Consider the following 22,404-nt stretch of genomic DNA (forward strand, 5'->3'; position numbering starts at 1 on the left):
ATCAAAAGTAGCTAAAAAGTAGTAGATACAAATAAAAATAAAAGTAGCTTTTTAGCAGCAGTGCGATGTGCAGCCAACTAACCAATCAGAACGTGACTGTGCCTCCGCGCTATGGGATCTACACTCTACGTGCCCACCCACCAACAGCTCAGCTGCTGTGAGGTTAGCTCAGCTGTAAGTAAGATAATAGCTAGCAGACAGTAGTAGCAGCAGCAAGACAGACGACGAGATCGACAAGGTTTTTGAAAGGAACAGACCAGCATCAGCAAGGAAGACAGAAAACAACCGATTGGATTAATTTCCAGCAAGAGAGCAGCAGCTAATGTCCATCTGTCATTAAAGCGAGAATTCACTTCAAACGAGAGCCAGTAGCGTAGCTAGGAGGAGTGTTTGCTAACTTGTTGTTAGCTCTTGTCTGGCTTTGAGCTAGCTCGGACAACTTTTAGACTGCAGGAGGAATTACTTTGAGTTTCTTTTTTTTTTACCGCTTGATTGCGAGGTTTATCATTCACCATGGGTTCACGGGCGTCCACATTACTCAGAGAAGAGGAAATTGAAGAAATCAAGAAGGAAACGGGCTGTAAGTTGAGCTCAGACTAATTGCTGGGTTGGTTTTGGGAGACACGGACGCCAAAACGCTTTGTGGTTAAACATTTAATGTAATTTTATCTCTGGGTTCAATGAACGTCATCTAATATTAACTGGCAACATACTTTTAGATGTCAAAATCAGTATGACATATTGTTTGGAATCATCAATAGTCTGTTAATTAGTGCAACAATTTAGCTGAAAGTCTCAGTCTGTCATTAGTGTCATACAGTAACGACGTTTGAGTTGTGACCTGTCTGTCCGTCCCCTTGCAGTTTCTCACAGTCAGATCACACGTCTGTACAGTCGCTTCACCAGCCTTGATAAAGGTGAAAATGGAACCCTCAGGTAATTATACGTGTATTTATATGTATATATTTGTATTTTACAATTGTTATTGGCTAATGGAACACTTTACTAAGATTTCTGTCTCATTTGGGGCTAGCTCTAGTCCATTAGAGCTATGGACCAGAGCTAATTTGGGCACTTGGCATGACTATTCAACTGAAACTGAAGTTCTTGATTAACAAACAACTGCATGCATAATGTCTCTGCATGCATAATATATACAGAATAAGCAATAGGTGAAGAAATAGGTAATCATTGAATGTTTTTGAATTCCAAAGGTTATGAAAAAGTAGGATAACATCCCCACAGTTCTTGCTGCTAGACCCACAAAATAACCAAGTGAAGAAGAGGGGAATGTGTCTCCCGTCTTTTAGACAACAATAGACTACACTACAATAATCAGAACAATGTTGCGCCCATTATTATTCCATTGTAAAAGAGAATACATGGACACATCCGTTTATAGTGTTGTTACACAGCACCAGTTTTCTCAGATTTCATGTTTACACATAATAAACACAGGATCCCTGTGTCCTTGCACTGCAGCTTTTACTTGGGTTGTGTGCAGTCAGAAACCACCTGGCTTTGGATCCAAGGTGACTTGTTTTAATCATCAGTTGACACAACATTCACGTCCGAATATCTCATCCGCCAGATAGACTGTTGCATTGACGTACTATTATCATACAAAAACAGGTTCCAGAGGGAAACGCTTTCATTATGCAGGCGAGTCATCTCACTTGTTATAAAGCAGGGGTTACCTTTGTAACCGCTTTCCTGTAATGTTGAGTTTGATGTCTGGTTTCTGTGTCAAATTTAATAATAATACTGGCGAGTCACTGAGTTAACATATTTATCAATAATTAAACCTATTTTTAAGAGCTGTGGTGGTTATTTGCTGTGAGGGTTGGGTCACACGCTTTGTATTCCTTTAAAATAAATTGTGAGCTCACTACCGCCATCCCTGATTCCTACAGTCGAGAAGATTTCCAAAGGATCCCGGAGTTGGCTATCAATCCTCTGGGAGACAGAATTATCAACGCCTTCTTCCCTGAGGGGTGAGTGTTCACTGTTGTTGGTCTGCTCTCAGCTGTATTCTTGTTTTTCCCTCAAGAGTACACATTATAGGCCTGAGTCACAATCGCCACAAGATTGAGCGACAAAACAGCAGTGTGTGTACATCAAACCGCAGTAGATGTGACCAGTAACGCATTGACTAATTAACAACATTCATAGTATAAAACCAAAAAGAGCTATCTGGTAAACAACAGTCCTAACTCAGGATTTGAAGTGTATTCTTTGGTTTAGTGCTTGTTTTGATATGTAGTCCCGCTTGTTTTTGACCAGAGCTTTTTTCCACATGTTATGATCCCAAAAAATCCAATGTGTAGGCGTCCTTGATTTTAGATGTGGTTTTTTAATGGTTACAGATATGTTTTTGCCTCAGGCTTGGTTTAGTTTTGGTTGGAAGCCGCTTGATCCTTCAGCAGAAGGGTCGGCACACTATAGCCCTCATTGAAAGCAACTGCAGAATCTCAGTTTATTTGTGTTTTTCTTTGTATATCCACAGATTAGCTGCAATTTGCAACTCTAGATTTTTTTATAATGTGGTGAATCTAGAGTTGCAATACCCTCCATTGACTCCCCACTCATCCAATTTGCGTTTGCAATCTGCTTGTCTTAAGTGTTGGAGTTTGGAAGCGCTCGTTTTTTTAAGGGGTTGCGCCGCTGCCTCCTGCATTATGTGCAAATGCGAAACAGATGGCATGCAGGATTGCAGGGCCGTTCAGTGACTTAAGACGAGTGCTTCCAAACTCCAGCACAAAAGAATCACTTGCACAGAATTTCTTGACAGAAAGTAGCTCATAACATGTCTATGGTGGATTTTTATGAAAAACAAGCTCAGCAGATTGAACGAGGATAATTTAAGCTTGGACTACAGCTGCAATGTTGGAGAGTTTAACGTTGTTTAATACAAGCAGATCGCAAACGCAAATTGGATGAGTGGGTAGTCAATGGAGGGTATTGCAACTCTAGATTCACTACGTTATTAAAAAAAATCACACCTGTGTGAACTGAGTGGTGCAATTTTCTCTCTCTCTCTCATTAGCAGCATAGTGCAGCACTATCTCTCTCTGTTTCTGGCACAACAGCGCCCCTACTGGTACTCATTAAAGGAGAATTCCATACTAAAGGGCTTTCTTACCTTTCTTTGTAGTTTTTAAGTCTCCACCAAAGAGGTCCAGGTGTTATTTTGTGCAAAAGCTCCTTATTGGCTATTTCCCCTACCATAAGCCCTACATGAATTGCATTGCATTGAATGGTGCTATGGGTTGTTGTGCTAATTCGCTTATTTCCATCGCTCGTATATATATATATTTTTTTATATATCCTCTCTTCATAATGTAAATAATATCCCAAGCGGCACACTTTACTACTTATTTCGATGGAAATAAGCTAATTAGCACAGCACCCCACCATAGCCCCATTCAATTCCCATTCAATGCAATTCATTGAGGGCTTATGGTAGGGGAAATAGCCAATAAGGAATTTTTGCACAAAAAAACACCTGGACCTCTTTGGTGGGGACGTCACAACTACAAAGAAAGGTAAAAAAGCCTTCTAGCAAGGAATTCTTCTTTAAAGTCACATACATAGATACATAGTCACATTAACAACAACATTGCTGTTCCTTGGAGTGGTTGCACCACTAAAAAATCTAGAGTTGCAAATTGTGGCTAATCCAGAGATGTGCTGCAGTGTAGATAGTAGATACCCACCAACCCCTGTTTTTGTGAATAAGAAGATAATGCCAATAGTACAATTTAGATGATAGATCTTTTTTTGAAAAATCCTTAAGATTTGTGCAAATCTTTTAATATATATATTATATATATATATATATATATATATATATATATATATGAATGAGGGGGGGGGGGATTGCACCACTCAGTTCACACGGGTGTGATTTTTTTTTATAATGTAGTGAATCTAGAGTTGCAATACCCTCCATTGACTCATCCAATTTGCGTTTGCGATCTGCTTGTATTAAACAACGTTAATATATATATATAATTGTTTAACTCAAATCTTTGCTTCTGGGTATCTCTGGAACAAAAAAGTCGATGGGTGTGATGGCCAAATGCATATTATTTAGGGGGTGCTTCACATGAATAAGTTGGAGCACCACTGACATAAACTATATATATATATATATATAATGTACTATACATATAATGTACTATACATACACAACACACATGGGCACATCAGAAGGCAAAAGAGTACAGCTGGGGCTCTCCAATCCCACTTCCTTTATAAATCAGAGTAGATGGATCCCTGGGCCAGTAATCTACCGGCATCAGGTGCTGCCATATATTCATAAAGTTATTTTCTCTCTTTTAATTTGGCACTGAGCTTTTCCATTGGAAGTACTCTGTAGATTTCTCTATACCACTGAGTCACTGATGGATGTTTTTCGTGAATCCAATTAAACGAAATGCATTTTCTAGCTACACAGAGAAGCTTATTAAGTAGCTTAGCCCTTCTAGGATCTAGCACCCCAAATTTGGATAGCAGCCCTAATTTTTATTTATTTTATAAAACCCAATTGGAATCTTTGTTTTGACCATGCTACTTTGTCTTTCAGGGAGGACCAGGTGAACTTCAGGGGTTTCATGAGAACCCTGGCTCACTTCAGACCCATTGAGGACAATGAGAAGCATAAAGACCGAACTGACAGCGAGCCACTCAACAGCAGGACCAACAAGTTACTTTGTGAGTCTGAGCACTTTCAGTATGAGGGGGTGGATTTGAGACATTGGGGAAAATAACACCAGTTCCTGCAAAATACTGCAATCCTTTTCTTGTACGATTGTATACTCCCACTGTTTCCCAACAATGTGTCCAAACCCATCTTTGGGTCGCGGACAAGGTTTTTTCTTTTTTTTTTGGGTCTCAAGCAAAATGTATTTTGTCCCCTTTTCCTACATTTACAGAAAATATTTCATAAATAAAATGAAAGGATCTAATCATTTCCTTTGAATAAATAAAAAGGTGCTAGTTTGGGTCCCGGGCAAAAGTGTAATTTCTCTTTTGGGTCTTGAGCTAAAATATGGGAACCACTGGTTACTCTACCAGCCACTTTGGCCTGTAACCACATGGTAATACAGATTTCTGGCTTGCACCCGCTAATGAGGCCTGCAGACGGTAAAACCTACTCTTAAAAATGTCTGTTCTCAGATTGCGTACAGACTTTAGTTCCGACACACCAAAGGTCCGACAGTCATTAAACCGACAACCTAACCCTAACTGCAAGCACGACGCAACGCATGTCGGACCAACACATGTCCGGAGCGATGGGTGATTTCTGCATGTCGGACCTTTGGTGTGTCGGATAAGCGTGCGCACCTCTCGGATATGTTCAGAGACTGGCTGAAAAGTGAAACCCCTTTTTTTTTTTTTTTTTTTGCCAGTTGCCTTCCGTCTGTACGACCTGGACAGGGATGACAAAATCTCTCGTGATGAGCTGTTACAGGTGAGAGGTTTGCTGAGAGCAAATGTTTGACATAACATGGGAATCTGTGTCATTCTGGATAACAGGATAGCCAAACACACCATTATCCCCCCTTTCATTAATGTAATAACAGAATTGCCGTTTACACCATGATGACTCGTACGGGACCAAACGCTATTGTATAACATTCACTCCCTTCCAAAGTACTGTGTAGAGTATTTATCTGCTGTTAGAGAGAGGACTTTGACCCTCCTGATAATGTAATTTCTTAACCGTAACTACAGGTTGATTTGCCAGACAATCTAATATCCTGTATTTTAGCTTCCTCTCTGCTCTCTCCTCCCATGATGTTTTCTGTCCATCCATGAAGCCATCTTTGTTTCGGTGACATTGTGCGACCTGCAATTGCTTTAATCCCAGGGTTAAATGACTTGGTAGACGGATCTTGTGTTTTGCACAAAACTTTTCTGCCTTGCTCTGCATCCAGCCCTGAGTAATGTGTTATTGTTCTATTTCAACCCAGTAAAAATGTGTTCCATATTGTAATCATTTTAAGTCCACTAGTCTAGTGTTTTACAAATTATGTTCAAATGCAAGCACTTACAGTATTCCCTCATGTATAAAATGTGACAATAGATCAAATTTGCCAGAAGGTGTTTTACATTTTATATCATTTCTACAGGTCTTGCGTATGATGGTTGGTGTGAACATTTCAGATGAACAGCTAGGCAGCATTGCTGACAGGACCATCCAGGAAGCTGACCAGAACGGCGACAATTCAATTTCTTTTAATGAATTCATAAAGGTTAGTGGGCTAAAGGGCACCAGTTTAGAATTCCCATTTCTTTCTATTAACCCTAGAACACTAAACACACACAATGGGCTTTTTCCCACAGGACCATTCTCGCATGTACCATGAACCAAAGGAGACATTCCCAGCTCTTTTTTTTAAGGAATATTTATAAAATAATACCCACTTCTAATTTATTTTCTTTTGTGAAAAGTCATGATAAAATATTAAAAATATTAAATAAGTACCTCAAGTTGCCATGTATTTTTTATTGAATATTTTACATTGGGTAAAATATACCTGTAATTAGTGATGGTGTGACAAAAAGGTGTTCAGTGTTCTACGGTTAAGATTGTCAAAATGTGGCTGCTATTTTATGCCGATGAACAATGTGTTTTGAGGAGGAAAGAAAATTGAGGAAGATTTTATGTTTTATCCCACAATTTTGTAACCCATTTTTTTACCCAGTTTCAATTATCTAATGTAATCCTGGGAGCTTGAGGAAAATCTAATTGATATAAAATATTAAAAGAACATGCTTCTTGCTTAAACGAAAAAGTAATTGATAGAATAATCGCTAAGAAAATTGATAGTTGCAGCCCTAATCACTGGAAAAACCTAAAATAAAAGATTGACAATCGCATGCAAAAGTGTTTAAGCAACCTAATTTGTATTTATTTATTTAACCTTTTATTTAACCAGTAAAAACCACATTGAGACTGAAGTCTCTTTTACAAGTGTGAACTGGCCAAGAGAAGAGGCAAAATAAGTGACACAGCTCTGCCAGTATCAGGACAAACATGCAACGCTTATAATAAATACAGTACCCACTACCGAAGAAGCTCAAAAGGAGAACAGGAACGTCTAACGCAACCAATAAAGGCTAATATATAAAAACTAAGCAAAGAATTTAGCTAATAAACTCAAAAGCAAGAGAACCAACATTTGCTATACAGCAATGTTTGGGAAGTGTGCCTATGGCAATCCTTTTAAAGCTCACTAGGGGAATCACAGAAGCCAGTTTGAGTCTCGTCTGTAGGTCATTCCAAGACCAGGGTCCAAAAAAAGCAAGGATTTTTTTTCCAACCTCAGATTTTGTTGAGGGCATGACATAGCCAAGCATTTGATCTGAGTTTGTAACGGGTTAATTAAATATTCTGTTTCAAGGCAAGCCCAGAAGTCACATTATTGCAGTCCATGTAAGCTTATTCAGTGTCATGCTCTACACAAAACTGCCACCTAAAAAATCTGTTATATTATTGTTAGCTTGAATAGTGTCATTTTTATGCTTTTCTCAGGTATTGGAGAAGGTGGACGTGGAGCAGAAAATGAGCATCCGGTTCCTGCACTGAGGAATTGACCACTCTGAAAGGTTCTTTGCCATGCCAGTTGATATCAAGACCCAACCCTATTTCAACACTCAACGGGCCAGCTGCCATGGCCTGACCTACAGTACATGTTCTCTTGATCAAGCATTAGGTAGACGACGCCATACGTCTCATTTGAGTTTCTGCCTTTGCACTGCTCCATAAACAAAGGGAAAAAGTTGCGTGCCTTGGGTTGTTTTATTATGCTGTCACAATGTAATTTTTTTCCATCCTCCCAGAAGTGGAACATTATTTATTTCTTTCTTTTTGTCTGCCAGTTAGTACCATCGCTCTTCTGCTATTCATAACATGAACAATGATTGATAGTATATCATGGTACGACCAAGCTTTTGCTTGTAAATGGGTAAGCTGAGAAGGCATGGTCATGCTAATTTAAAGCTTACTCACACTATCCTCCTGAATATGGATATTTATCATGTGCTGCCTCATTGTCCATATATAAAATGTGCAGATGTTGGAAGTACATTTTTAAAGCTGTAAATTATCAACTGCAAAAAGCATGTGTTTTATTGCAAGTAAGATCTAAGACTCCTCTCTGTCTTGTTGCATAGCAAGTCTCTGGCTTTTGAGGTTGTCCTCCTTTTTCCCTTAAGCATTCTCAAAGGACTTACTTCTGTTTCTCAAAGGACTTACTTCTGTTGTATTTTTTTTTATCCACTCAAGTGCCATGGGTTGTGGGTCTCCCCTCATAAAATATCACATAAAAGATACACAGGAAACCGATATCGTTTGTATGCTTGATCTTTCATATGGGTTAACCCAGCTACTGCCAAAAAATTGTAATTTCCCTGTTTTGGAATACAACATGAGTTTGACCATACCCCAAAGGCCTCTAACACAGCAATGCCAATTGGTGCATCATAAACCCATCGCCAACCCATTATATAATGAAATAGTACTATTCATCACAAAACTTTGCCAAATGATGAACTTCTGCTGACAATTAATCATGTGGTTTAAAAACATAACAAATCTGATTAGAACCATAGATTACTACCACCCCTGAAGCATAATAGGCGGACAGTGCTACCAGTTCCTGCCATGTTGAAATAACCAATCTTTGTAATCTGAAGGGGAAAAAAATAAAAATAGCATGGTTGATAGATGATTACGTTTGAGAATTGAACAGCCATATACAGCCTATAGACAAAAGGTCCTTCCCCCAAAATGTGACCTTTATAATTAAGCACAGGATGTCTCCATTTAACCCTGTAGACTAGTAGAAATTAGGCTATCAGTACAGAGGCTCAACAGCTAGTTCAGGATGTCATACAATATCTATAACCCATGAAACAATGTTTATCGATTATATATGCACTGCTTAGTATTTTGTCATGCTTTTATTTTTTCATCAAGTAAGGTCCCAGGTACTTGAGAGGATGTGATGCATTAGAATCTATTTTCTGTATAGGCCAATGTATTTGACCAAAATGCAGACGTTTTGATTTTTTTTTCTAATTAAGTTTGCTTAAAATCATTTCCATGAATACCTTTCAGCAACTGAATAATGGAAATACAACATGCCTGTTTTTATTAATGAAGATGAGATCATCAATCAGATAATTAAGATGTTTTATCATGTGATGGGAATTATCACGGATTTATGAATTTAATTTGAATAAATTGTGCCATGCTGTAAACTGTTTCTTTGATTGAAAATAGGACTATGTGGGTATATATTTAAAGTGTGGATCAGAGCCAGGTTTCATGTATTTTCAAGTCAGGATGTCTGGATTCTAGTCCAGCAGTTAAAACATGACATACACTACAGTCAGGTGAGAAGGCATGTGCGTCATCCTTCTACCATAATGGAAAGGGGGTAAACAAGCACATGGCCGTTTATCCGTTCGCCGCCTTCTACCAAACTACTCCGTTAATATCTCTCCATGTAATGCACAAAAAATCCTGCTAATCCTGTTAATTTATTAACAGTTTGCAGAATTACAGTACATTTCAACCACAACTCAATACAAAAGATTATTGGGTCGTCCACTGTGAGTGGACGACCCAATAAAGCATTACACTTTGTTTACAAGAGGGTCCACCTTGTTCAATTCATCAAAACATTTAGAGACGTACAAATAGACACTTCTATATAGCCAAAGAACAGAACAGGAATTCATCATAAAGGAGGTAAAAAGGGAAAAGAAACATACAGTGAGGGGGGAAACAAAGGGGGGGGGGATTCCGATTTTACGTTGGCCAGTTTCGAATTGCAGCCGTAGGTGCCCTTTGAGAGCCGTTTTGAAGGAGTCAAGGGATTCACATGTCTTAATGACTGGTAGGGTGTAATACATTTTGGTGGCATAGGAGCTTGTTTGTGCCGAATCTGGGTTGTACATGGTTTGTTGCACTCCCTCTGGTGTTGTGGATGTGGACTTTGTTAACATTAAGGAAGTATTTAGACAGATACATGGGTATCTTGGTGGTGTATCGAATCTTGTGGACCAGACCCATTGCAAGATGCTGTACTCTGTCGTCAACCCTAAGCCATTCCAGCCTGTCAAAGTGGGCAGGGGTGAGGTGGGTTCTGGGGGTGAGGCCAGACCAGTTTGTTTTGGGAGGTCTGGAGCCTTGTTTTAAGGGCCTTTGAGGTGCTGTGGTACCAAGAGGTGCATGCATAGTCAAAGAAACCTTGTACGAGGCCTTTACAGGATCTCCTCACTGGTCAACAAAAACACCTTGAAGACCTTAACAGGAACCCTCGTCAACAAAAACACCTTGAACAGGAGCCCTCGTTACGAGGGTTCCTGTTAAGGTCTTCAAGGTGTTTTTGTTGACCATGCAGTGAGGAGATCCTGTAAAGGAATCTTGTTCTTTGATTGACTTTTTTGATTAATTTGATGGCCATTTTATCACCGGAAAGATTAGCCTCCAGGATGGAACCTAGGTAGGTAATTTCATCTTTTCGTGTGATAATATTGTCACCCACTCTAACCAAGAAGCCATCTGCCTTGCTGAGATTACTATTTGATCCGAAGAGAATGGATTCAGTTTTTCCCAGGTGTAAGGATAGATTGTTATCAGCGAGCCAGGTGCAGATTCTACCGAGTTCAGAGCTGAGGGTCTTTTCAACCTGCAGTTTGTTCCTGTCCGAGACCATCTGCGATGAGAGTCATCTGCGAACAGGAACAAGTTGCAGTCACAAGCTGATGTCATGTCGTTTACATTAGGAACAGTATAGGCCCTAGTATGCTTCCTTGTGGAACGCCACAGCTCACTGGGAGGGGGGGGGGGGGGGGGGGGAAGTGTTCCGTTCACCTACACCATCTGTTCTCTCCCCTCCAGGTAGGATTGCATCCAACTCACTGATGTGCTATCAAAACCAATAGCTTTTAGCTTGTTAACCAGTATGGAGTTGGAGTGGTTCACGGTGTCAAAAGCCTTTTGGAGGTCCAGCTTGACCATGCTGCAGTATTTGCCAGCATCCTGTTTGATGTGGTCGCTCAAATAGAGGAGGCATGTGTCAGTGGAGTGGGATGTTCTGAAACCAGATTGGAACTTGTACATTAATTTATTAGTGGCAAGATACTTTTCAACCTGTTCATAGACTATTTTTTCCATCACTTTCGAGATGGAGCTGGAATAGGGCGGTAGTTGCCGGGTTCTAATTTACTCCCTTTCTTGTGCAGGGGGGTTACTTTGGCCAGTTTAAAATCTTGGGGGACCTGTCCCTGTTTGATGGAGAGGTTTACTATGTGGGTGATGATTGGAGCTATGGAAATGGTTCTGGCTGAGTCTCTGAGAAATGTGGAGGGAATATTGTCATGGCCAGACAGGCCAGTGGCCTTGTGGGGTTGGAGGGCACTCCGTTTTTTAAGTACCTCCTCAGTTGTTACCATTGCCATTTTCAAATCATCTTTACAAACACCTACTGTAGGTCATGAACATGTAGTGTAATGACATACGTTTTATGGTAATAATAAAGCGTGCAGGTCAAGAATCAGGATTTAGGAAAAAGACAACAAATTTCACTGCTACTATAACGTCTACTCGGCTTCCACTCTTGAACATCTATTTCTATGATTTTGACTGACGTAGTTAACGCGCAATCGCCATAGAGGACGTACATCATAAAAAATGGAAATGGCGCCGTAGATTACATGGTGTGCGAAGAAGGGGCGAGGAGACCTTCTCCCCTCTTGCGTCTCATGAAGGATATCCTTGAAGATAGATTATCATTATCTCAATGTTCAATCACCTTGTCAGGTCTGCCTGGTCCGAAATTAGTCCCGTGATCTAGTTCCGATTATCCAAATCCGGTAGGCTGCCATGTAAAGGGAATGTCTCTAGATTGTGTTTACTAGCGTGCTAACGTTACACCGCACAGTGAAAATATATACTACCTACATTCTGAGGAATACTGGACAACTCACCCCGGTGAATCTTCGCCAAGGTCAGTGCTTTTCATCCGTCTAACATTTCGCCAAATTCATCATACTTAAATGCCCCCCAATTTGATTGGCAATATACTTTTAACAGTTCCAAAATCAGATGACGCCAGCCAGATGACGCCTCCCCCGGGCCAGACCCAGCATCCCCAGTTGTGCGAAACCCTGTGACAGGTGATGGGCCTTCATCCGTGGCCATGGGAGTAGATGACCCATCGTGATCGCGGAGATCTTGGAGGTCTCTGTCTGAACAGAGAAGTTGTTGGGAGTTGGGACCGTCACCACATCATTGATCAATCCCCGCCATGTATGTTGCAATGCATGTATTTTGGTCAGTGAGGATACCTTGCAAATAATGTGAATCTGTCAGACATTTAATTATTTTAAACACTGTTTATTTTCATTGAGGCTTCATAGGTCATGCCTTCTATGTGGTTGAGTAAAGTAGCCCATGCTATCGCTATGAATTGGTTATCTGTGCAAGAAATCAGCATTACTATTACTTTCAGATTAGGGTATTCTATAATTATTTTCCAGACAGTTGAGATGATTGTATGAAGCTAGTTTATATGTAAACTAGTCTTCTTCGGTCATCATCCATGATGTAAACAGTAAAAATGTTCATGTCACCAGTTCAGAAGTTCTTTAAATTGTGGTTATGCTGGCCAATTCCTCACAAAAATCAAAACAAGCTGATTTCATTATGCTAACATGCAAGCATAATGAACCTCCTGCTTCTAGATCAAGAATCTAGATCAAGCTGGCTTTTACCCTTCTGTTCCACATGAGGTTTCTGTCTGTCCTCCCTGAGCTTGTTCTTTAACAAAGGTCCTCTCCATAGATGTTTTGTATTTCATTATGAACATATATTGGTAATAGGCTTTCTTTCTGTGACAAAAAAGAAAGACACAAAATACTGTAGCAAAGATCTAGACCTGTGACGTGATTTGAAAACCATGTTGTTTTTTTGCACTACCTCATTGTCATAAAAGTATGAGATCAAGTAGCAAACATGATCAATATGAGTAGCCAAATAACTTGTCAAAGTGCTCCAGCAGTTATAGGACCACCAGAAAAAAATGTTTCATTTTGTGGCAACTTAAGACAGCAGGATCATTTTCACACCCAAGACATGATTTTATGACATTTGTAGAAATACTGTAGGTAGCTCACAAAATGTGCAAACTACATATAGTTTGTGTATCTTACTTGCAGTTCAGACATTTTAATTAAGGGGAACAATGTGTTTCGTCAAAACAGTCCTTAATGCATCTCCCGGTGTGACATAAACCACTATCACAAACAAAACCTTTTCCCCTATAACCAAATTCTTGTTGCTCAAAATGTTAGCCTATAATTGATAGATGGCTTGTTTTATTTTCTTTATGATTAAACAACCAATTAACCAATCAATCACACCACACAATTCTTTGGAGTTAGCATTCATTGTTATTGTCTTAAGATTTTTTTTCTTTTTTCAATCATTTGTAAAAAGAAATACTGGGAACTGTGCAATATTTTACCTTAACTGTCATGTTGTTGACCAAATTGTATAGGCCTATTGTATAAACAAGTGACAAGTTGTTTGAAAGCAACAAAATCACCAATGTCTTCCATTAAGATATGTATAGATTCATATGCATTAGCTTATTTAGCAGAACTGTGGTGCCAACATTATTGTAGCCATGCATGAATAGTAGTGATGCTTGCTTTATGAAGAATAGCAGAATTGTTTTTCAAAGCTGTCAGAGCTCAAATCTGTGGAAACCTAATCCTTTAGTCTAATCAGGCCTTTAGTTTAGATTTAATGTAAAACCAGGGCAGTATCAGTATAACAAATACATTATAATTCAGATTACCAGTAGTCACTTATTGTGATGTGAGACTCAGTCCTAGGCCAATGTAAGACCTTGTACTGTAAACACTTAAAGGACAAATGTATCGCAAGTAATAGGCTCATAACCACAGGATGTTCAACTGCTTTTTAGCTGAACTGCTTTGTTAGGTTACATAAGGCAAGAGATGTTTGACTATATTTCCCTTTAGTTTATACTTTCTTAAGTTTAAATTAATCAATTAGACTAGTTCTCCAGATATGACAGCCAAAAAGCTCTCCAATGTTAAACGTATTGAGGATTATAAGTAATATTTAGAGTAGTACCTTTAATTATTCTAGATTTGGATGTAAGGTATCCAAAGTAGTGAGATGGTCACTGAGAAAGATGAATCATAACATTGTAATTGTACATAATACATCATAGTTCACGAGTCAGTATGTTCTATTTTAATTCATAGCATTTTTGGAGTTTTAGAAGCAATAATGCAACAATGCATGATTTTAGTGCCAGGGTAATGTGAAAAGGATTTTCTCCAAGACTTTGCCTATGGCAGTTTACGGTTAACCCTTTGGGAGGTGTATTTATATTTGGCTTTAGAATACAGTATCACTGCTAACACCTTGGAATTGCATTAATAATGAGATCAACATGCATCACTATCCAAAACCAAACAGTACACTGTATATTCTATACTATGAAAGCAATAATGGCCGTCACCACTTTTGTAGCATTGATTGATCTATTCAGTTACTGCATGGTGTAAAACGATAACATAGCTGAATTTAACACTTGTTGAAAAGCACTTTCTCTCATGTACCAATACCAACTGCATCATTGTAATCACCACCACCAGCCTCATGTCTCAAATACTGTGTTCTAAAAACATTGTAATGCTATATACTGTATGTGGGGATTTATGTACAATATGGATAAGTGGGGTTTAAAAATACAGTATACTGTATGCATGATTTAAGCTAGCAGAATAACGAATGATTTGTATTGCATGCAATAATCCAACTTTGTAATGTGAATGAGTTAAAACTATGGTACTGACATTAATACCAGATGTTCTGTAAGACTGTAACAAGGTGATGTATACAGCAAGGTTGTTTGACAGGACAGCAGCAAGTTGATGTAGCCTTTATTATCTGTTCTAATACTCTGAGCGATTCTGGGAAGAAAAAACTGAACGCACAACACTGAACGCACAAACTTCATTGGATATTTAATGGCAATCAGTGATAATCTAAAATAAATACATCACTGATTCTTCTTTTGTTTTCTGTTGTGTCAAACTAACCAAGCTGCTGTTGAACTGAATGCCAACTGGCAAACTAACCTATGCTATTAAGAAAACAAAATGAACAGGCTGATGTAAAGAATATTCAGTGACATTTGTTTGTCGATGAGATATTTTTCTCTAGAAACTATGCACTCCAGAGGGAGGAACTGGGCATGCTATTATTTGTGAATCTCTTGTCTGGTTTTGTATTTAAAAAATATCAAATTCAGCAATAAAAAACAGCATGGTGCCAACTTGACAACTACAGCAGTTCTCAATTATTAAATGGGCCAGGCTGTGTAGGGCCCGAGTGGCAAGTGAGTAAGGTAAGGTACAGTACACTACATAGGCCTATAGGTACAGGGTATAAGATACGGTTTCAGTCTCCACTGGGGATTCAGGAAACCCGTACCTGCTCACATTGTTAGTCATTCTGCATAAGCTTGTCTGGAAATACACCAGAAAGTAAATGGAATGTGTTTGTATTTGCTTTGACAGAACAAAAAAATGATTACATACTATCTCACCATGCATCACTACATTTATTTAACAAATGCACAAGCCAACATCATCATGAAAACATATTGTACTAAGACCTTGAAGAACACGGCTTCAGTCGCATGTTTCACTGCTGGTGCTCCTTTCAGACAACCTCTTTCTGATGAGTGATACAGGTACAGATAGAGCTTCAACTTGCTGTTTCAGCTAAAATGCGAGAGATGTGAGGGTACTTAAAAATAAATAGCACTTAGGTCAAATTGATACATCATGTCAGTGATATGGTATTGTCTTACATTGTTTATGGTCGTTCCTAAGGGTTCAAAGTCAAATGTGAGTTTGGAGGCTTTCACTGTTCGCTTGCTGTTGAGGATATAGCTGTGGAAGGAAACAAAGAAGAGCATATCAAAACTCAAAAGAGAAAAAAGCTATTGCAGGATCACAAGCATTGTAGTAGCAAGCAAACAGGGTTCTATCTAGACTGACAAACGTTAGATATTACTAGTAAAGTCCAGGAGAACTGCAATGTCAGGACATTATTTTAACTACTTCCATACAAATAACCATCCGATATATTTCAGACTGAAAATAAATGACCTTTCTTTATTTGATGAGTGTAACGTCATACTTGATTGCTCTGAAGACCTGGCCAGCAGGATCAAAACACTAGTAGTCTAGTACTAAAATAAATGTAAAATTAAAAGTTAACCTTCCAAGAGCAATGTACACAATGCACATTCAGACATAATGATTCTAATTGACCATCCCACACACGGTGATGGTGTCTTTGTGGAGTCTTACCAATTGATGAAGGTTTTGTAGAGGATGAACACTGAGCGCAGCACATCCAGGTACTGTGGGGTTGAGTTGACAACCACACCCACAACACAATGGCAACCAATGCACTTCAGATTGCTGCAGATGCTACATTTGGAGACAAACGTTTAGATTTTAACGAGACAAGTTGCAAATACAATTGATACGTGTATTAGTGGGTTCTTGGTAATACACTTGAAGTGCTGATATGTGAGCCAGACAAATTTCTGCATACGTATTGTATTGGCAGTAGTTCAAACATTACACAAACTGTTCTGTGATGATTAGTACTGAAGACACTTCAAGACATCAGTTTCAGTCAACTGACTATCAGGACAGGTAGTGATACCTGATGATCAGGTACTACTAGCCCTCCAAGCAGGACCCAATGCTACTGAAGTTTCTGACTTTGTAACATAAAACTCATCAAAATTTCAGAAAAGCTTTATGGAGGGTTCCGAGAGGGGCTAAGGTACTACTATAGTGATACCTGTCTGATAAGGTAGGTTGAACTAAATGTATTTTAACAAATTGTTTTGCAAGTTAAGATGGCAGGGCTACTTTAATTTGAAACACTGGCTGTTTCACTCCTACACTTGTCAACTGTAAGCAGGTAATTTAATTAGATTTATTTTATTTTGGTAAAAGAAGTCCCAGCACAACATAACTTCCACCAAGAATTTACACATAGTAATGAAACACTTATTTGGGTTATTTCCAAATTCCAATGTTGTCGGTCCTGAAAATACACAATACAACACAAGAAATACCATATGAGATGCCCAGTAACCTGTCTTCTGGCCATGCGTGATGCTCAACATCTTCTGTATTAACTTACCAGTGAGCCATTTCTCCTTCTAGTACCGAGGCGACCTCGTCACTGACAGTCACATTATGGGTTAACCCTAGTATGAAAAACGCACTTATTCAGGTTAGTACGACGACAACTTAATTATCTCGAAGAACAGTAGGTCTACACGGCTGTGAACGTGACATTTGTTTTATTCATAGTATTGACATTAAATGTAAATCTAGCCCTAGGGATTTTGCACCACATGCTGCTATGCATTATGTGAGCCTGTGGACAGTGGGAGTAAACTTACTTGAGCATAAAATCGAGTCCAAACATTCCATCTCTCCACAAACCCCAAGAGAGTCCCCAAGCACAGTGTTACATTTCTCACAATGAAAGGTCATGAGGTATTTTCGCCCAGACTCCATCGTAGCAACAGGTTTACTGCTTTTCTAAGAAACTGCGTAGATTAATTCATTTTTAAACAACACCCTCTCCCTCCTACATTAGTTTGATGCAACACTGCCCCCAAGCGGTTAGAAATATCAGATGAGATACCGTATGTGCATTGTGTAAAGTTAAATCAAACGAAGGAAGTAGTGAGGGTACTCTAAATGTAGTGCATTTAGTGATTTGTATCGTGGGATAATAGATTGTGTTAATGTCTTGTCTGATCATTTTAAAATATCTATAGGCATAAAAAACCTTTTTTTAAAGAGAAAGAAATTGGAAGTGGGCGGAACCGGTAAACACACCGTAGCCCACATTGGTCGCAGGGGCACTTCCGCTTGCACCAACGAGCCAATACAATGCCGCACGCTCCATGTTTTTGAAAAGAGAGGGTTTTTTTAACCGTCGGCGTCAACTCAAGGCGGTTGTAACAGGATAATGAGGATATTGTGTGCGTGTCGCGTGAGTGTCTGTGTGAGAGCTGCATAATCGAGTGTTTGGGGAACGTATGAGAGAAACAAACAACGTTCTCTACTTCTCTTCGAAAATCAACTATCGGGGGGGAAATGGATTTTGACTCCATGAAGTATGTGGAGCTGCGATGTCTTGCAAAAGAACTTGGGATTAAAGCCTACAACAAGATGAAGGTAACAACGACTATACAATGACTTCAAACATGCTTGAAAAGTCCAGTCACTCGTTGCTAAAGCTAGTTATTTGTGTTAATCGTTTCACTCGCCAAAAAGACGACGAAACTATTATGTACATGTCATGTTCATATTGCCTTGGTAGACGTAATGTGAGCCGAATTAAACGTTATATTTGTATCTTAAAAAGGCGGAGAAGTTGCTTATGGCGATCAAACGGCATTACCAACAAGAGGAGAGCGTTCAGGTACGTTTCGTCAATATAACTGTTGCAATATCATATTTGTTATTTATGTTTAAGACTTTAAGTAACTCTTACTCTAATGTAGCAACTCTAATGATATAATTTAGCCATTGTTCACTTTATGATGAATTCATGTTCTGTTCTTTGTCTATATAGAAGTGTCTATTTGTACGTCTCTAAATGTTTTGATGAATTGAACATCATGGTGGACCCTCTTATAAACAAGTGTAATGCTTAATTGGGTCATCCGTACGACCCAATTACAAATGTACTGTAATTCTGCAAACTGTTAATAAATATTTCAATCAATCAAAATCAATGTAATGTTCTCATTATCCTGTTATATGTCTAGTTGTCTACGAGCCGAGGCTTCTTCTAGTTGAACCGTAGAGTTGAACACGGGTTCTCTTCTCACTAACCAGGTATTTTATTTCCATGTTATTATTCCATGTTATAGACTGAGAGAAATGTGGATCCTCAAGTGGACATAAACGAAAGCCAACCTCTTGTCCAAGATGATAACGCAGTAACTGATGAGCCAGTCTTCAACCCAATATCATTTGTGACCAAGCGTGGCAAGGGAAAGAAATCCAAGAGAAACATCTCTGAGGCAGAACTTCCAGCATCCAAGGTATTGTCTGTTGTCCCTTGGAAGTAATGAGTAATCACTATCAGTGCAAACTAAGATGATATTCTACTGTTAGACTGATTATAGGTTATTGGTTTACTTATGATCCTAGTCTCCAGAGTAATAGTAAGAGAGTGGCGACACTAGTGTTGACTCCCATTGTAACAATGGAATGCGGAAGTGCTCATTCTATCTCAATGGGATAGTTCCAATGTTTGGAACTAGTATAGCCCATAGGCACCCGCTTTGCGGCGAGATCAAAGCGTGTCGCTACTCTACACTCTGCTAGTCTCCTAGATTACTATTTCTATGCATTCGATGTATTACTGTCAGTGTGTGTTGTCCTTGCTTATTGTAAATCGCTCTGGATCAAGAGAGTCTGCTAAATGTCTCTCTTGAGACAGACTGTTGCACTGTTTTTCCTTTTGATTTGCCAATGGGTTCCCAGCTAAATGGGTACATGGAGTAAAGTAACAATTTGTCTCTTTTTCAAAAGGAAAATGAAGTTCCTGAAGCTGGTGCAGGGAGTGCCAAAAGGAAGCGGTATTCACCCACTGGTGGTTCTGGTGCGATTGTCCCCACTGAGATAAGTGAGATTGGTGTAAATGAACAACAGCCTCATCTTGCAGATGAAATCCCAGTGGGTGGTGTGACAGGTCAGTAAAAAATAAATTGAAAAGGGGTGGGCTGTACTAGATCAATAGATCATAATCATAATTATTTTGCTAATATTGTATAGAATAGCTGCCGGAAACGCTCCAGAAGGTTGCTTAAAATGTTTTTCTCTACATCCATTGTTGTCTTTTGTAAATAAATGTATATTTCGTTTGTATATTAGACAATGGCCCAAAAGCAAGGAAAGCTGGTAAAATCCCACGCCATGAAGGACTCTTGAATAAGTCTAAGGCCTTGAAGCCGGCTACACCCAGTACGTTTTCTTTCTCTTGCACGTTAATTTGGTTTCCTGAAAGTTTCACCAATCTTTTACATATGCACAATTTTCTTCTTACTACTACTGTTTCTCTGAATACTGTTTTGTACAGACTTCAAAAAACTACACGAGGCACATTTTAAAAAGATGGAGTCCATTGACTCCTACGTCGAGAGGAAGCAGAAGCAGATGGAAACTTACAGTAATTCAGTGAAAGACCTTAAGGTAATCAAGTGAAATTACATTGTTGCAATATCAGCATGATGGTATATATATATATATATATATATAATATAATTAATTAATATATAATATAATAATGACTCACAATGAATCACTCAATCACTAATTGAGCATTCTCTTTCAAAACCACTACTAGCATAGCAGTTCCAAACACTTTCAATGAGTGTGTGTGTGTGTGTGTGTGTGTGTGTGTATATATATATATATATATATACTTTTTTATATATTTATAGAAGCCACCCCCATGCCGTGCTTCCTTGTTCAGCCCTGCACTGAGCAAACCAGCTGATGACAAATGCAGACAAACCTCAGCCAGTAAACCTGTGCTTAAGAAACCTTCCCAGAAGGACGATGCTCTGTTCAGGCCATCTGTCTTGTCCACTCGCAGGATCAATGTTAGGTGAGATGCTGTTCTACATCGTCCTCTTGGTCATGGTTTGTTTTCCATAGTCTTGTTTCGGGGGCAGACCCAATTCTCTACTGCTGGTCTATGCCCAGCAAAAACGTGTTGTAATGGGCATTGCCCAGGTGTGAATGTAATAAATAACTGAGTGAGAAAATGTATGGACGATTAGTGCATCTTGAGGATGTCCAAAAAGTCAAAATGCACATGTCATGGTACAATAAAACGACCAAATGTCAACTACTTGTTGCAGGTTCTCCCAAGCCACACAGGACAATGAACATAAGAGGACCTTGGTGAAGACTCCAGCACGTATGTCAACATGTATCTCCTTGGGCACCCCAGGAAAACGGAACAATGATGGAGGAAAGGTCAACCCAGTAAAGACTGCTAACGTCTCGGCTATGAAGACCCCAGGTAACATCATGCCATACATACTACCATTTGAAGGACACACTGGTGCAGGAACTAAATGTATGGTGCATTTATATACTGTAGTGCCTTTATCCAAGGTGCTTTACATAGATTGTACATCAATTCACCCATTCACACATACACTGATGGCGGCGGAAACCATGCAAGGCACCAAGCAGCACATCAGGAGCAATTGGGCTTCAGTGTCTTGCTCAAGGACACTTCAACACTAACTCTGGGGGAGGCCGACTACATGTGTATGCATTTTGTAACTCATTCATTGTAACATGATCTGAGGTTATTGCAGTGTCTAAATATCATACTGATATAATTTTATATATTGATAGATACTGATATAATATCATATTGAAGTGGAAAGTTGCTGTAAAAGTAATGCACCCTGAGGATGCTATGTATTTGTCTCTCTGACTCTCATACTTATTTTTCTGAATTCCAAAGGAACATTTGTTTTCATGGGCAATGTAAGTGTTTCAAACTCCCCTGGAAACAACAAGAAGCCATGCTTTGACCTGAAAGAAAGTCTGGCTCGTCCCCTCGCATACAAGCCCCATAAAGGTATGCCTGGCATTTTAAAATTCTCTGCTGCTTAAATATGACACGATTGGTTAAGTCTAATTTTGTTTGTCTTTTTTTTTTTTTTTCATAGGGAAACTGAAGCCATTTGGAGAGAATGGAGAAAACACAGCAGGAAACGACTTTCAGATCTCTCAATCTCATCAGAAAAAATACAAACAGCACCAGGTCGAAACAAGGTATATTTGACCAAACTTTGAAAAAGGGTCTTTCAATCAAAAGTAAAAGTTTAGCAAATAATCTGGGGGTGTGCTGGGTATTTACAGCTTGTGTTTAATACATGGTTTATGGTGTCCTATTTTCTAAGGGATGACAGGAGAGTGAAGCACGTCAAAGACAGAAAACAGAAGAAAGAAGACATTCTTGGAGCCAGGAGGGGCCTTGTAATGTCTTAACCTTGGCAGTCCAGTTTTGAAAATACATTTCAAATGGTTACGGTTGTTTTGTACATACATTTTTATATGTTTTGTTTACTGTAGATTGTTACCATTGTACTTTAAGTACTGAGATTCTTCTCTTATGGTTTATATTTTGAATGCAGCTTATAGTATAGTATATAGAATAGTTTCATTCTGTCACCGTTTCCAATATTTTCCAGA

At 39.0% G+C, this 22,404-nt stretch overlaps 4 protein-coding genes across 5 annotated transcripts in view; 3 read left to right on the forward strand and 1 right to left on the reverse strand.

The window, feature by feature from the left end:
- lgmn (legumain) overlaps positions 1-2,045 on the forward strand; it is a 22,822-nt gene extending 20,777 nt beyond the window's left edge. The window contains exon 15 of the transcript XR_014570897.1: positions 2,035-2,045. The gene's annotated coding sequence lies outside the window, so the exon portion shown is untranslated. The remainder of the gene's footprint in view (positions 1-2,034) is intronic.
- LOC310878375 (calcineurin B homologous protein 1) lies at positions 162-9,273 on the forward strand. Its single transcript, XM_083792689.1, has 7 exons — positions 162-580; positions 864-936; positions 1,914-1,994; positions 4,589-4,716; positions 5,415-5,476; positions 6,138-6,260; positions 7,544-9,273. The coding sequence occupies exons 1-7, from the start codon at positions 514-516 to the stop codon at positions 7,595-7,597; spliced, it is 588 nt and encodes a 195-aa protein (XP_083648815.1). The 5' UTR covers positions 162-513; the 3' UTR covers positions 7,598-9,273.
- A 6,483-nt stretch (positions 9,274-15,756) lies between these two features.
- Positions 15,757-17,782, reverse strand: oip5 (opa interacting protein 5; the record flags this gene model as incomplete). Its single annotated transcript, XM_083791675.1, has 5 exons — positions 17,562-17,782; positions 17,297-17,363; positions 16,444-16,566; positions 15,939-16,020; positions 15,757-15,849 (listed from the first exon to the last, which is right to left on the reverse strand). Exons 1-5 carry the CDS (start codon positions 17,677-17,679, stop codon positions 15,757-15,759), a joined length of 483 nt encoding a protein of 160 aa, XP_083647801.1. The 5' UTR covers positions 17,680-17,782.
- Positions 17,783-17,980: 198 nt separating this feature from the next.
- nusap1 (nucleolar and spindle associated protein 1) lies at positions 17,981-22,338 on the forward strand. Of its 2 annotated transcripts, none has more exons than XM_083792091.1 (11): positions 17,981-18,348; positions 18,539-18,595; positions 19,050-19,223; positions 19,717-19,876; positions 20,059-20,148; positions 20,264-20,376; positions 20,628-20,794; positions 21,051-21,214; positions 21,671-21,787; positions 21,879-21,984; positions 22,113-22,338. In XM_083792091.1, exons 1-11 carry the CDS (start codon positions 18,268-18,270, stop codon positions 22,198-22,200), a joined length of 1,317 nt encoding a protein of 438 aa, XP_083648217.1. In that variant the 5' UTR covers positions 17,981-18,267; the 3' UTR covers positions 22,201-22,338. The 2 variants fall into 2 exon arrangements, with proteins under 2 accessions (XP_083648217.1, XP_083648216.1); XM_083792090.1 differs by having other exon boundaries at positions 17,982-18,348; positions 18,539-18,604; positions 19,056-19,223.
- The last annotated feature ends 66 nt before the right edge of the window (positions 22,339-22,404 follow it).

The sequence above is a fragment of the Protomyctophum parallelum genome (assembly GCF_964188405.1).
Source record: "Protomyctophum parallelum genome assembly, chromosome: 20".
Taxonomy (NCBI): Eukaryota; Metazoa; Chordata; class Actinopteri; order Myctophiformes; family Myctophidae; genus Protomyctophum; species Protomyctophum parallelum.

Coding starts and splice junctions, on each gene's coding strand:
- LOC310878375 (XM_083792689.1), top strand. CDS start 514: ATGGGTTCACGGGCGTCCACATTACTCAGAGAAGAGGAAATTGAAGAA. Junction 581..863: donor AATCAAGAAGGAAACGGGCT/GTAAGTTGAGCT, acceptor GTCCCCTTGCAG/TTTCTCACAGTCAGATCACA. Junction 1,995..4,588: donor AACGCCTTCTTCCCTGAGGG/GTGAGTGTTCAC, acceptor TTTGTCTTTCAG/GGAGGACCAGGTGAACTTCA.
- nusap1 (XM_083792090.1), top strand. CDS start 18,268: ATGGATTTTGACTCCATGAAGTATGTGGAGCTGCGATGTCTTGCAAAA. Junction 19,224..19,716: donor CAGAACTTCCAGCATCCAAG/GTATTGTCTGTT, acceptor CTTTTTCAAAAG/GAAAATGAAGTTCCTGAAGC. Junction 20,377..20,627: donor ATTCAGTGAAAGACCTTAAG/GTAATCAAGTGA, acceptor ATATATTTATAG/AAGCCACCCCCATGCCGTGC.